At 33.5% G+C, this 15,279-nt stretch overlaps 3 protein-coding genes across 4 annotated transcripts; 1 reads left to right on the forward strand and 2 right to left on the reverse strand.

The window, feature by feature from the left end:
* Window positions 1-7: 7 nt before the first annotated feature.
* Window positions 8-3,856, forward strand: LOC116424810 (transmembrane protein 59-like). Its single transcript, XM_031971710.2, has 4 exons — window positions 8-239; window positions 326-437; window positions 872-1,155; window positions 1,716-3,856. Exons 1-4 carry the CDS (start codon window positions 99-101, stop codon window positions 2,025-2,027), a joined length of 849 nt encoding a protein of 282 aa, XP_031827570.1. The 5' UTR covers window positions 8-98; the 3' UTR covers window positions 2,028-3,856.
* A 155-nt stretch (window positions 3,857-4,011) lies between these two features.
* Window positions 4,012-9,088, reverse strand: Lint-O (L(3)mbt interactor in ovarian somatic cells). 2 transcript variants are annotated; one of them, XM_031971696.2, is made up of 5 exons: window positions 5,675-9,088; window positions 5,359-5,569; window positions 5,235-5,278; window positions 4,723-5,097; window positions 4,012-4,630 (listed from the first exon to the last, which is right to left on the reverse strand). In XM_031971696.2, the coding sequence occupies exons 1-5, from the start codon at window positions 6,809-6,811 to the stop codon at window positions 4,484-4,486; spliced, it is 1,914 nt and encodes a 637-aa protein (XP_031827556.1). In that variant the 5' UTR covers window positions 6,812-9,088; the 3' UTR covers window positions 4,012-4,483. The 2 variants fall into 2 exon arrangements, with proteins under 2 accessions (XP_031827556.1, XP_031827555.1); XM_031971695.2 differs by having other exon boundaries at window positions 5,169-5,278; window positions 5,675-9,087.
* Window positions 9,089-9,972: 884 nt separating this feature from the next.
* On the reverse strand, window positions 9,973-14,202 carry LOC116424805 (uncharacterized). Its single transcript, XM_031971694.2, has 8 exons — window positions 12,766-14,202; window positions 12,571-12,661; window positions 11,465-12,492; window positions 11,179-11,392; window positions 10,929-11,090; window positions 10,562-10,856; window positions 10,219-10,495; window positions 9,973-10,140 (listed from the first exon to the last, which is right to left on the reverse strand). Exons 1-8 carry the CDS (start codon window positions 14,200-14,202, stop codon window positions 10,078-10,080), a joined length of 3,567 nt encoding a protein of 1,188 aa, XP_031827554.1. The 3' UTR covers window positions 9,973-10,077.
* Window positions 14,203-15,279: the final 1,077 nt, after the last annotated feature.

Raw genomic sequence — 15,279 nt, forward strand, 5'->3', positions numbered from 1 at the left:
GAAAGTAGAGTGGTAGTGAGGGTAAAGTAAAGTGGGGGAAAAGTCTTGATCTGGCTTCACTGATCGAACATTATCTGTGAAGAACGTAAGGTTCTGAAATGAAAGAAAAAAAGGAAATTGTTGCCTTATTGCTGTTATTTCTTGTAAATGTCGCGTTTAGTGACACATTTTTTAGCACTATAAATAGAGAAGATCCGTGCGTTAGTTTGTGTGAAAAATTACCACTGTCTTTTACGAATGTTCGTTTATCTTTCGTAAATCAATTTTATTCCAATCTTGTATTACGTACAAGTATATTAATAAAAATGTGACGTTTTAATTCTAGATAAAATATATTAAATCGTGTTGTCAACGAGGATGTAGATTTTATAATCTAGTGGACTTATACGTATTTGAACAAAATAATTTAAACGGTACCAGAGATGCCTGCGAAGCTTGTATGTTAAACGTATATTGTGTTTATTATAGCTTTTAAAAAACTATTTTGAAATTAATTTATATTGCAAAGTAATCATTAGATAACTCACTTTAAAGCTATATAATATAATTCAATGTTCATCAAAGTTATTTCAGTAGTAGATTATCTGAAAAGTGTCTGATTCTACATGATTTGTAATGCATTCATCAGTGATAAATTATACAAATTTAGAATAATATTAAATGAAATGGTTGTACATTGAAGTAAATATGAAAAAAAATTATAAAGAAACTAAAAATTATGTATACTTAAGAAGAAAATATTAAAATTATAAATTCTAGATTTACATATAGAAATGTCTAAAACTTTTCAGATACATTGTTATATATAAGTCTTCTTTATTTGAATGTGATTGATAATGCATAATGATAATATTGCTTGATTTTGTTGTAGCGTGTGCAGAAGCATATACATTGCCACAAGGTCGTTACGCATGTAGCATTGGTTGTGATTTCATGGCCAGGCAGCGTGTTTCAGATTTAATATCGCTCTTTTCTGATGCCATCTTTGTAGAAGAAGGAGTAGATTCTAACATACCTTTAATGTCACCTGACATGCCTGAAAATGATATTCTAAGCGATCCAGGTTTACGGAAAGAACTTTTTCCAGGGTGGTGGGATTCAAATGGATTTAAATTGCCACAAACATATATTAAAACTGTTCCTTTGGATGCTGGGGTAAGTTTTATATTGAAAAACAATATTTATTTAAAAATGAAAATCAATATTCAAATCCATAGAATATAAACTTGTCCTTGAATTTATGCGAAACTTTTTTTACATGGTAAATTATAACACTATTTTACGCTATAGACTTTATGCGCAATGTAAATTTAGTACCACTGAATAAAATGTATTTTTGTTTTCTGAAATGTCATTATTACTATTTTTTTTGTTTGGTTATGTGAAATAAATATGTATTTCTAAAACTTAACCAACTTTTCCTCCCAATATTTTGTTTTCTCTTGCATCGACAGACTCTATTTACACTATTTTCATTCACATAAAACGAATCCACATGGAATAGGTTTTCGCATAAATTAAGGCTGAGGTGTAGATTTTTATCGTATCTTGAAAATGACAAAAGGAATGCATTTAATTCGTTGTCTTTCTTGTTTACAAAATATTGCTTTCTACTTTACTATATTCTTGAATTTTATTTGATGTAACAGGATTATTATTATATTTGATATATGATAATAAATAATATAAAAATTTTTAATTTAATGAAAATGTAGACGATAGATTATGGTCTACCATCAGACTACTCTGGTGAAAACGAACAGTCAGCTTCAATTCCTGGATCTGATTGGCTTCAGTGTGTCTCAAGACATGTTGATCTACCAGAATGGCTTTTAGCTTCTGCTATTGCAGCTGCAGCTCTGTTTGCATTTTGGCTATGTTTATATTCCGAAAAACCTAAAGATTCTTACAAAGACTTGTTAATTGAAAAATCAGACATTTCTCCTACAGTGGCATTATATTTACCGGAAGTGCCACTGTATAAACAACCTCCTCCAAAGTATTCTGAGATCGTCGATGTACCATAAATTAATATGAAAGTTTAGCTAATTATTCTAATGCCATAACTTTTAAATGATCTTCAGAACTATTTAAATTGAAGTATATTAATACAGTTTTGAAAAACTATGTTTATATTATGTATAGTAGCAATGAATATTGTAAGATTATTAAAATAGTAATTGTACTTTCAGTTTAAAAAAGAAATCATTCATAGCCATATATCTAAGCTTTTAAAATATATACTTAAAGATACAGCCTTAAACAATTAATTAAAATTTTGACATATACAAGGAAAAAATCAAAATAAATTATAAAATAGAATACAAAATATTTTCTGGAAGAAACTTACGGTCACATATATATATATATACTGGAATTATTTTATACAAATTAATACTGTTTTTTATAAAAGCAAATAAGAATTGTTACTATTAACTTTCTTTCTCTTGTAAAAAGAATAACAGAACCATCATCGAATGATAAAGAAAATGCACATATGCAAGACTGCAAATTATGTACTTTGTTAACCATTTAATAAGTATCAAAAACTTGTGAACTTATCACTGTATATTATTTTTCTAAGTATAATTTATTCATAGCAGGTAAAAATGTTCTAACTTTAATGTCGGAACACATATATAATAGAATATTTTATTGCATATCTGTTTATATCTATAGAATTTTTATTCATTTTGCTTATTTTTTTAGAAAGGTAATTCTCTGTAACTTCAATGTAGATTACAAATTGTAGAATATTTATCTTTATATATTAACTAAATTACTGTTGGTTTAATACTATTTTATTGTTTGCTGTTTTATATTCTAAATTTTTAATATTATAGTATAATAGAGGTTTAAATTTTTCATTAAAGCAAATTATTAAATTGAGTTGATGTATTGTTTATAAATGTATAGTGGTTATTGTTTAAAAATGTTCGTTTTGTTCCTACATGCTATACAGGAAAAAGTAAAGTATTCCAATTGTGGAAATAAACATAGTACAATGTGAGATTGAAAATAGTTCTGAAATATTATGTACTCTATTTTACTTTGGTGGAATTTTGCAATGTGATATGATATATCACATAATATACAAATAACGAATATATACATAATTATTGAGATACAATTTAAGATTTTTCCATAACATACTTTATTTATATTGTACTGGAATGTATAAACTCAATATTTTCTCCCAAAGTGTAAATTGATGTGTAATTATATAAACAGCATAAGACATTACTTACATATATATTAACAGAAGTATTAATGTCTTCATACTAGTATTCTGTGAATTATTAAATGTGCAATTCCTCAGAATTTAATGTGATTTAAAATAATGGAGGTGATAAAGTATTTATATGACTACCAAAAATGATTAAAACTGTGAACTTGAATTTCCTTGATATTATTATATTATTCTTTAAATGGAGTAAAAATTATAAAGTATATCTTGTTATATTAAATTAGGTTAAATATTAATAACCTTCTGAATACATTGATTATTATATAAATGTAAATATTATGAATTCAATATTGCAGGAGTACATAAGGTATTGTTGTAAATCACCAAATCGTTATGTGCATTTCTAAAGAATAAGTTTCTACGAGTAACCTTTAATTATTATTAAATATGCTATAACGGAATTTCATTTACAAAAATCTATTTTATGAAGTATTTAAAAAATTAGTTTTTCCATCCAGTATTAATAAAATTACCAAACTATAATTTTATTCTGTTAAAAGGAATCAATAGTTACACCCAAAACATAATTCTCATGTGTATTATGAAAGTAATAATAATAATAATAGAATTTTTACTTAAAGGCAGAATTAAACGTGTAATTTAGTGTGATGTATTGCATTATAAATACTGATATGTTTAATGTATAAGAAAGTATATTTGAAACCAAAGTATCATGTTCCTTACATTGGATATTGACAAATTTACTGTATTATTAATAAATATTTGTTATCTTGCTATATATTGTAAAAAATAAAAAATAATACAAAGGTGGAAAAACATTATTTATTATTTTCCTCGTACTTGAATGTTTTATTTAAACAGAACAATTTTTAGAATTTTCATCGTGGAACAAAAGATTAACGTTAACATGTATAACAGGTGAAAAAATCAGCACCTTTCAGAAGTATTGATATACAATCAATAAACAAAAAAGTACATTCTATCATTATAATACGGGGACGCACATGAACGGTGAGCTATACAAAACTATCCAATACAAAAGTATTTGGATAGAAAACAAACAACATTGTTTATTTTTTAATTATTTTATCTTATTTTTATATTAAAGAATTATTTTTTTAATTCAAGATAACTGCAGTATGTACAATATGAAAAAGTATCTCGAATCAAAAAAATATTCATGATCCTTAAATGTAAAAAGAATTTATCTGTACAGTATGATAAATCACCAATCTTCTTTAAAAATCATCCTAACTATTTCAGTTTTTAAAGCATTTACAGCCAATAAAGTTTCGGATCGTCTCTTCTCACTTGCAATTTTAACACATGTCTATATATTTTCAATGCTGGACCTAAAAGCAGATCAAGTCCACTCAAAACATCCGATCGTTTCATCAACAATAAGGAGTGGCCATCAATGTCCTGAAACATATGAATAAAATAATAACAATTAATAAAAACGTTTAAAAGAAACGTGGTCCTGTTTAAAAAGAGAAGAAATGGAAAAAAGTTACCTGTTGTCTGAACACTTCTGCTTCCTTTGGGAAAAGTCTCGCAAAATACTGGTATACTTGTTCAGATGTCCAATCCGAAGCATCAGGTATATTTGGATCAATTCCATCTCTTGGACCATCATCCTCCATTTGATCCGAAGATCCTCTGGCAGGGGAAACTTGAGGACTTAAAACTGGAGGTAAAACGGGTGGATTCGATGGAGTATCTGGTCTATTAGTAACCAGACTAATACTCTGGTTTATACTTGGTTTATACTGTTTTTGGATACAATCATTACATTGCCATTTCGAATTTGACTTAGGTATTATTATGCGTGGAGTGTGGCAATAGTAATGGTAAGCTTCATCGCATGTAAAACACGTGGCAAGTGGACCCTGAATAAAGAAAATGAATTATTGTATATGAAAAAGGAAAAGTATCATTACATTTCTTAATACTAACATACCGCATCTGAAGTTTCACAACATATCGTACAACTCTTACACCTTTCACACTGCCAATTACTACCTGCCTTTTGAATCATTTCTTCTGGACTATAAATACAACTTGGATGTGCTGTAAGAAAAGAAAAAGAAGATGTTAATTTATTATGCGTTAATGTGAGAAATTTGTAACACTCATAACAAGATAAATACCTCTTACGGTACAGTCTCTGCAAGCAACCAAGCTTTCTTGCTTTTCTTTGGCACAAAGGCTACATTGCCTACAAGGTCCATCTTTAACAGTCGATTTAGAAGTGTCTTGAGATTCTTGAGACAAAGAAGATTTATTTTGGGAACCAGACTGTCTTCCACGTTTCCGTTTCACAAGATTATTGTCGGAAGGATCAAATACCTTTTTTGCCCTCTGTAACACATTTTTGATTACTGTAATATTGTACATCTCTTTGATTAAACACACAGCAACTAGTGTTAATTTCCGTTTATAATCATTCAATTAAATAAGATATACCTTTCTGCGTGCACTACGGAATCCACCGACATTAACACTGGATGGTGTTGGCGAGGGATTAGTGGAACTTCGTCCCGCATCATCGTCTTCTCGTTCTTCGCTAAGATGTCCAGTTTCATCTCTCTTTTCTTTCTGCAAATTCGTGTCTTCTTTAATATCTTTCCGATAATCCTCAAACTTGATCTCTATGTCCATAGGATCATCTGTTCGAACAAGTAAGCGCTGTTTACGCTCAGCTTTCGATGACCTTTTGAGGTTATGAGACTGACTGTCCGTGGTTTTTGATTCATCTTTTACATCCTCGACAGACGTTTGCGTAGGTTCCTGCGATTCCTGCTCCTTTAGAGAGTCATGTTCCGCGGATGATTCGGTATTTTCGTTCCTGCCAACAATTATTTCAAAACATTCTTCCTTTCTGATCTGTGGATCAGGCTTCGGGCTAGCTTGACGCGAGGATCTCGGCGTGTTTGACCTAGAATCCGTAATTGTCAAGTTCTCAGTCTCGTCAAAATCGTACAGACCACCCGTTGTCGATGAAACAGTGTGCAATTCCTTGCGTCGCGCGTTTCCATTTTCAAGGGTGAAAGATTCTCGATGCGTTGGTTCGGCGGTGGTTGTCATGTCAGACGTCGCCACCAGCGAGTAATTGCCGTTAGAGAGACGCGTCAAATTTCCGCTGGCTACTTCTTTCCCAAGGAAATCCTCAACCATACGCCTGGACGTAGGATTCGAGACACCATCGAGCAGTTGCTCGACCAACCTATATGCTGGTACACCCTGGTCCAGGTAATCCGGCTCTTCGACAACGAGCTCGGCAACGGCACCCGCCACCATCCCGGAATTCAATTTCTCCTTGACAAAACCCTCCGGTCGATTTTTGTAAAGCTGCAATCGCGACCATTTCGAGGCATTTCGGTAACTGGTGTTACCTTTGTAATCCACCTGAATCACCTTCTCCGCTTCGATCAGTCTATGAAGATCGGCTATCGTATCGCGTGCATCTACGGAGAATTTCCGTAATAAATAATTGCAGATACGGTCGGCGTCGGGTCGCGCTTTACGGCGACGCAACTGATCTATTGCCTCCAGGATCTGCTCCTCGTGGAGTATTTGTGTTTCTACCCGGTGTTGCTGCATTATTATACGTCGATAAATCGTTTCACGTTGTAATGCGATGTTGTCGGATGTATAGCTGTATAATGTTCGATGAGAACGTCGAAATAATTTTCACAGTACCTCCTGCGCGTTTTTATGGTGTTTGTATCATTCGCGCGCGATATCATAACGACCGGCGTCTGTCTATATATCTCCGCATGTATTTGCCTCGGGGTGTATCACTTTGTCGCTCTTTGCTAGATTTCTGTATTTATCTCTTTTTATGGAACTCCGTTTAAAAATGCATGCTTTGATTTATTATTTCATTGTTGGAATACCGAAAGTTCTTGATTAACATTTGAAACGATGCGCAGAATAAAAAGTCGATGATTCTCGTGGCAGGACGCAGCTCGGGGACCGTTTTATATCAAGCGCAGAATCGCGCCTATACATAAACAAATTCGAGTGACGTCTTACAATAAAGTGTAGAACGTTCCGACGCGCATCTCGATGCGTGCAATTTCCCTTCGTTTTTTATAATTCAGCGAATATATCCGGCCGGAAACGGTAAGGCGGCAACAACAATCGAAGAAACTTGTTAACTCGTGATGCAATATTATCGATTGCACGGATCGACGAAGTCAATAATGTGCGAAATCTATGGCGCATATAGAACGCGCGAAATGTCTGTTCAACGTTAATCACCGGGCGCAAAACGATTAAACGCGGTTCACAATCCCGACTAAACGAATGATCACTTTCTATCCGCCTGTGTTCCGCTACCGGGAGAAGATTTCGAATTGTGTTCTGCAGCTGCGCTCATCCATTGTTGGACTGAAGCCGAGAGGTGCACAACGATAACGATGACGGCGACAACGGCGGCAGCGGCGGCGGCAGCGGCGGCGGCGGCGGCAGCCGCGACGACGTCGAGAGGCAATCTGACAAAGTCAGGTCGTCCGTCGCTGCTGGATCGAACATCGAACTGCAGCGCGACGCATTTCACACCCTTTGTACGCACTTTCGATGTCGGTATATTTTACTAGCCGCGTACGTAACTTCCTTCCGGTAATCGTTGAACGCGATTTAAAATTCGAACAAATCGTTATCGAGGTATTGCCGAGTCGAACAAAGGGAACCGTGTTCTCGCTGATGGTGTACTGGTTGCGTTCCACGTCTTTTGTTTCGTTTTTGGAAATGCACCGATCCATGCACCCATAAATAATGCTTATGCTTCACGGGGACGAAACGGGATAACCGGGGAATAATTGCACTACATACGTGCCAAGTGACCGTCGAATGTCTACGCCACGCGCCAATCGTCGAACGACGGACACCTCTCCTCTTTCACCGATTTCTCTCCCTCTCACTCTCTTTCTCACTCTCTCCCCCTCTCTAGCTCTCTCTATTTCTTTCTCCTCCTCTCTCCCTCGTCGTGCGTTCCGACAGACACGTTTTCCACGGTGTTGGATCTCTCTGTTAAGCGCGCTTCGCGACAGGCCACTTCGATACACGCGACTAAACGACGATTCCACGAGACCACAGTCCTTTGCAAATGTGCATGGCACACGTATGTGCGCTGTTACGTGTGTCCGTATACGTGCGTATACGTACCACGCGGGATATATCGCCGCCGGTTGCGTTTCCCCGTATACGTCTCCGCGGGTACGCGTTGACACTGTACACGGGCTGCTCGATAAATCCTTCGTCGATCTATCGTTTATCATACGGCAGGGTGACATGTACGACACGATTCCACGAATGTCGATAAGCTTCAACGATCGTATCGCACACAATAGGCACCGCAGCACATCGCTGAACCCGCAAGACGCGGTCTTTTACCGAGGTGGCCTCGCCGCGCGCCAGCCTCTTCTCTCTCTCGCTCCCGGCTCGACCGGCCGAAATCCCCTCGGCGATCCGCAACTTGAAAAATTTTCGGCGTACGACTTATTCGATCATTACCGCTTGTCAGGCGGACGCGTTTTCCTTTCGAATTCGCAACGTCGGTCTTACGCGTTCTCGGGCATATCGCGGACTCCAATGTAGCGCAACGCGCGAGACGCGCTCTTTTTCTAGAGGCGGCCTCTCGTGCGCGCCGCGCCAGCTCTCCTTCCTACAGAACGCCCAAAAAGATCGAACTCCGTGCAAATTGCGGCGCACTTCACTTCACTGATACTGTCACTTCCAACAATTCACGAAAAATCATTTACACCGACGACGGGACTTCCCCACGGTCGCGACTGCGAATTATTTCGTGAAAACCGAAGAGCGCCAAGCCGGGTGCGGCTACACGCGAGTGTGGACGGACCGCCGCTGGAGTACGGAGCACGCGGAGCGCACTTTTTGCGGGGACGGGTCCGTACAGGCGCGGCGATACCTTTGTCAGCACCCTACAAGGAACCGGCTTCTGCGCATCGCTTTCACCGACTTAGTCGTTCTCCTTTTATTACTACTTTCCTTCTTTCTTAAGGGGCGATTGTCCCAACGTTTTCATTCTCTTTTACCGTTTCAACTTTTGCACCAACGAAACTGAAAAAATCTTACCTTTCTGCAGATAACTACTCATTCCTGTTTTATGCGAAAGAATAATATTTTTCCTATTTAAAATTGAATTTTTGTTAGGAATTTCCCATTTTTTCTCTAATCCGATGAAATTCAAAGCACTGCGTCGCAGCCAAATGTAGAAAAATATTAAGTGACGCGGACATCGCGACGCAGTTTCAAATTAGAAGGAAAACCGTGAAAAAATTTCAGTGCGATTCAAGTATGTATGATACGTTACTGCGTCTGTGATTTTAGAAACGACCGTGACGTATCGGCCATTCTCGAGCGCTGCTGTCCTCGTTCCCGGCCGAGTAGCTCCCTTTTGAGCCTGTTTTCAGATAGACGGATCTGACGCAACAGATCGTAAGCAAATCTTAAGTTACCTACAGCACGTGGCACGTTTAAATATTTTTACTTTTAAATTGATTGTTTTAATCGTGACGATCTGTGCTTCTTTAATCAAAATATACAGTTTTCTATTGGCTAAGAAATATTCTCTATGCGAATGCATGAGAACGTAATCAATGGATTATTCAATTAATGTTCGTTGTATTATATTGTATTTATTCTGTAATACAATAAAAACAAGGAGTACAACTATCGCTATAGTATCCTATAAAAGGAAATAATGATACGCAGTTCATATTTCAAACAAATACTTTATTGTAAAATATATAGGTACAAAAGTTCCAAAGATAAAAAAATACTCACGTTAAACGTTTAATTACACAACCCTCGTTAATTATTAAATTATCTCTTATCGCAAGTTAAATATAATTATTTTCCTTTTCCGTTAGATTACCAACACTGTGTCGGCGGAGTTTCGAGATCTGTTAAAAAATAAATTTTAATTAATTGCGTATATTCAATTTAATTGCTTTGTTATCGTGATACGATTTTATATGTACCAAATTGATTGGTTTCACTTTATGCATAAGTTTATTACTGTCTCTCAAAGGACTTTGTTGCATGTTATTGCCATTCTTTTTTAAAGAAACCGGTGAATTTTTTTGGGTGTTTGATACTTTATATATTGAACGCTGCGGTGATTCAGTCAATCGCTCGTACTGATTAACATCAAACGACGAATTTAATTTTTTATTTATAGGAGGAGTCTGAGATCTTGGTATGCTAGAATCTGCTGAACGGCGTTTAGGAGTTGTCCGTTTTGAAGATGGTAACTTGCTGCGTTTAAAAGAAAATAGATTATATTATAATATTCATTGCAAAATGTAATTTAGTGAAACATACCTTTTTGGACTGCAGTTCACACCATTACTATTATTGATATCGACACGTGTAGTTACAGGTGAAATATCACATCCAAAGTTGCGTTTATTTGCATTGCTGCTAATTTGCGAGGGTATTTTGCGTGTTTTAGAATTACAAGCATCTGGAGTTGATGAAGCTACTGGTTTTGAAGATCGTGCAGATTTTTTTACTGAATATTTATTATTTACAGAATTCGGTGTACTACTAATTATTTTATGAGCCTTGGGTGGTGTTATAGTTTCAGTGGATGAAACTATTCTTCTGTTAATGGATTCTATAATACAAATATTCCAAGAGTTAATAATTTAAAAATAATATATCAAGACAGTTACTTATTTAAACATACCTCGTTTCTGCATACTTCCTATAGGAAGAATAGCTTTCATTGGCCCCCTTTTATTTATAACATCTACACTAACGTTTTTCTTCAACTTAGTTTTAACAGTGTTAACGATGGTAGGTTTTTCTTTCTCAAAATTTGACGTTACAACTGTCTTTATTTCTGCGACTAAAAATAATTATAAATAATTGTTTACTTCAACATTATAGTTTAGTTGTATTCAATCATATATTAATTATATTAAACAAAATATTACTCTTTTCCGAATCATGTTTATTATTATTTGAAGTAACTTTTTTATTCGTCATTGGACTAATAAAACCGGGATCGCTAGAAAAACGTTTTGTAACTTCCTTGAGTTGAATTGTACTTTTTCCATTCAACATTACTGGACTTGGTACAATTTTAACTGGTGCAGTTTGTGATACTGATATGCTCTTTCTCATAAAAGATTTGCTGATCGGTTGTTTCTACAAAATTATACCAGTGTTTATCGAATAATATTTAATACATTTATTTGTTTTTTATAATACAATATTTACCTTTGATTCCAAATCCAAACTCCATCTGTTAGTAGATTTTGATAAAGCCGAAGACTGTGTTTTATTTTCATGTTTTAATTTAGATTTTTCTGATATTTGTTGAACTTCTAGTTCATTATTATTTGTTTTTGTATTTTCATTACAATTATTAGAAACTAAATTCAATGCTTTCTCGAAATTATGAAATAAATTCACTGTAGACTGTTCTTTAGCCTGACCAGTTAATAATTTTCCCAAGTGTACAAGAAGTTCCATTACCATTTTCTCATTTAAAGAATTGGTATTTTCTGTTTTGCATGCAGCATCTTCTTTATTGCTATTCTGAGCAGTGATATCTTCTTTATTTTCGTTATTTATTTTTTCATTACTAATTTTCAATTCTTCTGACGACTTTTTTGTTTCGCTATGGATTTTTTTAAAACATTTTTCACCACTAGTAGAGCATTTATCTATGCTTGAATCATTAATATTCATATTTACACTAAATGCTGATTCTTTAATATTCTCTGACAACTCGCTGGTTATATTATCCTCTTGACTATACTCCATATTATTTTCTGCTACATTTTTCATTTCCAAGTTGTTACTTGACCTGAGTGGACTTTTCGCTAAATTATTAGTTAGATTAAGATAAGTGGTTAATAATTCAGTATTACTTTCCCAATTAATACCTAAAACTTTCTCTAAATTTTCCAATAATTTATTCGCTTCTGTATTATTTTCTGTATTAATTAATTTCTTCAGATCCAATACAAGCGAAGCTGCCGTGATACGTTTTTCGGTAGGTATTGGATCAATCAGTTCCATTTCTAAATCTTTTACATTATCCATCGATTTGTTAGCAACAAATTTTTCATTTGTATATGAAACACTGTCTTTAGAACTACTAACTTCTCTACAATTTAAATTTGCATTATTTGTATTTGGAGATGTGGGTAATTCAATTAAATTATCAACTTCATCATCAAAAGCTGGAAGTAACTCAGATGTCCATAATGGATTGTTGGTAATCAAGTCATCAATGCTTGCTAAATAATAAAATAAATATTACAGATCTTTTAACCTTTGTTTTTATCATTTGTCAGTTAAGTATAATACGAACTTACATCCCGAACTTGTCCTTAAAGCCATTTCTTCGAAAGTTCTAGCAAGAAGTTTTGCTTCATGAAGTATTGATTTATTCACTTTGTTACCATCCTAAAATTTAAAATAGATATATTTAAATAAATACACTCTTTACTTCATATTTATAGATATAGTATGTTTTATTAACGTTTTTTTAAATATAAAAATATGCTTACAAGAAATACAGAATCTGATGATGTATCCGAAATGGAACTCTTATATTGATCTGCACTATAATTTGTTTCAGGTGAAAATATATCAACATCTATCAGTCTGTTATTCATATCACATTCTTCCGCTTGTTCTATCACATTCTTTACACAATCTTTAACATTATTAGAAGAGCTAGGACTGGTTTCATTCTCTTTGTTTGTATTATCTTCAAGAACATGAAGTTCTGAAGCTTTCGCTTTAAGTTTATTAAGTCGATCTGTTAAATCGGATATCGAAGACCTAGTTCTTTTTGAAATATTTACTACTGATGTTCCTAAATTTTTTGTAGTTGATAATACAGAATTGACTTCTTTTGTAGGACTTAGTTTTTTGTTTAATGTTGTAGTATCTGATTTTTCAGAGGAAAAACTTTCTAAAAATGCTCTGTTAAAGGTGCCGTTTGATAAAGCTATTGATGTATTAGTTATAGGTGAAATAGAATTTACTCTTGCAATAGAAGAAATACTTGATGAACTTGTAAACATAGAACTCCCACTATAACTTTTCAAAAAACCTTCGTTTAAAAAATGAAGTGAAGGTGATAAACTATTTTTACTTTCATGTTCAGTTTGTATAGTTTCGACTATTGATAAACGATGCGAATATTCTGACATTACTGATGTTACATTTTCTGGTTGTGAAAAAGAACGTCGAAATTTTGGTGGTTTTAATAATGTGACAGATGATGGAATATGACTAGTATTATTTGTATCTTCTTCCAAATTTGTTAAGAGTTTAATGTGATTGTCATTATCTATATCCCTTTCTGCATCAAACAATGTATCATTCATTATGGATTGATTTAAAATGGATAAATTAGCCTCTTGAATTTCTATAGTAGGTGCAACATTCTTATTATTTGAAAATAATAAGTTATCAGATACATCAACAGTTTTTAAATTATCAGTTAACGCATCAAGTTCATTTAACTCGAGCACTACATTTTCGTTGAATATCTTATTGGTAGTTAGGCTTTCCTGTTGTAATTCCTCATTAATTAAAGATTCATCCAATGTCTTATTCATTTTTAATCTCTGAAAATTCTTCGTTCGTTTTTTGGGTGTGTAGTCATCAGTAAAATCAACAGCATATGTTCTCGATGCAGCATTTTTTTTACATTTTGCTTTGAGTGCCTTTTCTAAAGTCACTTCAAAAGGATCATTCTTTTTTTGATTGTATTCTGTAGTTTTATGTAGTACCATATCAAAAGGATTATTTTCTAAACTCTCACGTTTTCCAGTCATCACAGAATTTACATTGTTAGTGCGATTATTATAATTACTGTTTGCTGTATCTATAGGAACAGGTATTAAAGGCGATGCAAGTCTACAACTTAGCAAGTCCTTTCTGTCAGGACTATTTAAATCTATGAGGTCGCACATGTTTATATTTTTGTGCATTGGTATCCCTTCTGTTTAATCTCAATGATAATACTAAAACGTTAGAAACATAGATTAAATATTACTTTGTAAAAAAGAAATAGAGTATCATAGTATTGGTTTATGTAATTTTTTGCAAGTAACTTTATCACAGATCTTTATGCACTAGTTTTTTTATGATGCAACGTCAAATGAACTTCTTGTCTGTAAAACACATTTATTTCTTATGATTGATGTACGGAAATTACTTCTTATGTATAATATTTACGTGCTCACAACACCAACGTCTACAGTTGCCAGAGGCATTTTAAAAGTTTCTATCTACCGCCCCCTAGTGATCATTTCGGTACTTTAAATGTTAAATAATAAACTTAAGCAGAATAAACCAGTGTTTGCTATGTTGTACTAGACGTTTTCATTATTTCAGTATATTGTACGTAAAAAAGTTAAATAATTAAATATTATTCATACTTTCTTTAATTTTAGCTTTTTAACTTACAAACAATCAAACCAATGTGTGTGTAGGGATAAAATACAACGGCATCCCTACTTACCCCTAATGACCTTTTATATCATTACTGTCATTGCAATTATTTTATATGTAATTATTAATTGTTTTATTTATTTTAACCTTTATATATCCATTTGCAATAAGGAGTTAAATGCATCTATCTATCGATATAAGTATAGAATATTTCCCTTATGAATGCAAATGGTTTATAATTACAGTGGCATCATTACACTGAAAACAATATTTTAATTTACTTAAATTGTAATAAAATATTGTGTAAAATTGATTCCAGTTCATATCATTATATAATAAATTGTATAAAAGCAACAGTATGGAATTTTTATTTAAATAAAATCTAAATGAATTTAGAACAAATCAAAATCAATCATTAATTCTCAAGCATATATTTTTGTATAATTATAAATTCGAAATAAATTGAAATTATAAAATGGAAATTTGATATAATAGTGTGGTAGAAGCAGTGTTTAAAAATGACGCGTTTTGTAGTGATAAACCATTTCCTATTGGTCCTTGGCTAAAAGAGAAGGGCATACAATTGGTTGGCGGTCCGGGTATGAAATTAAACA

This window comes from Nomia melanderi, chromosome 5, assembly GCF_051020985.1.
Source record: "Nomia melanderi isolate GNS246 chromosome 5, iyNomMela1, whole genome shotgun sequence".
NCBI lineage: Eukaryota > Metazoa > Arthropoda > Insecta > Hymenoptera > Halictidae > Nomia > Nomia melanderi.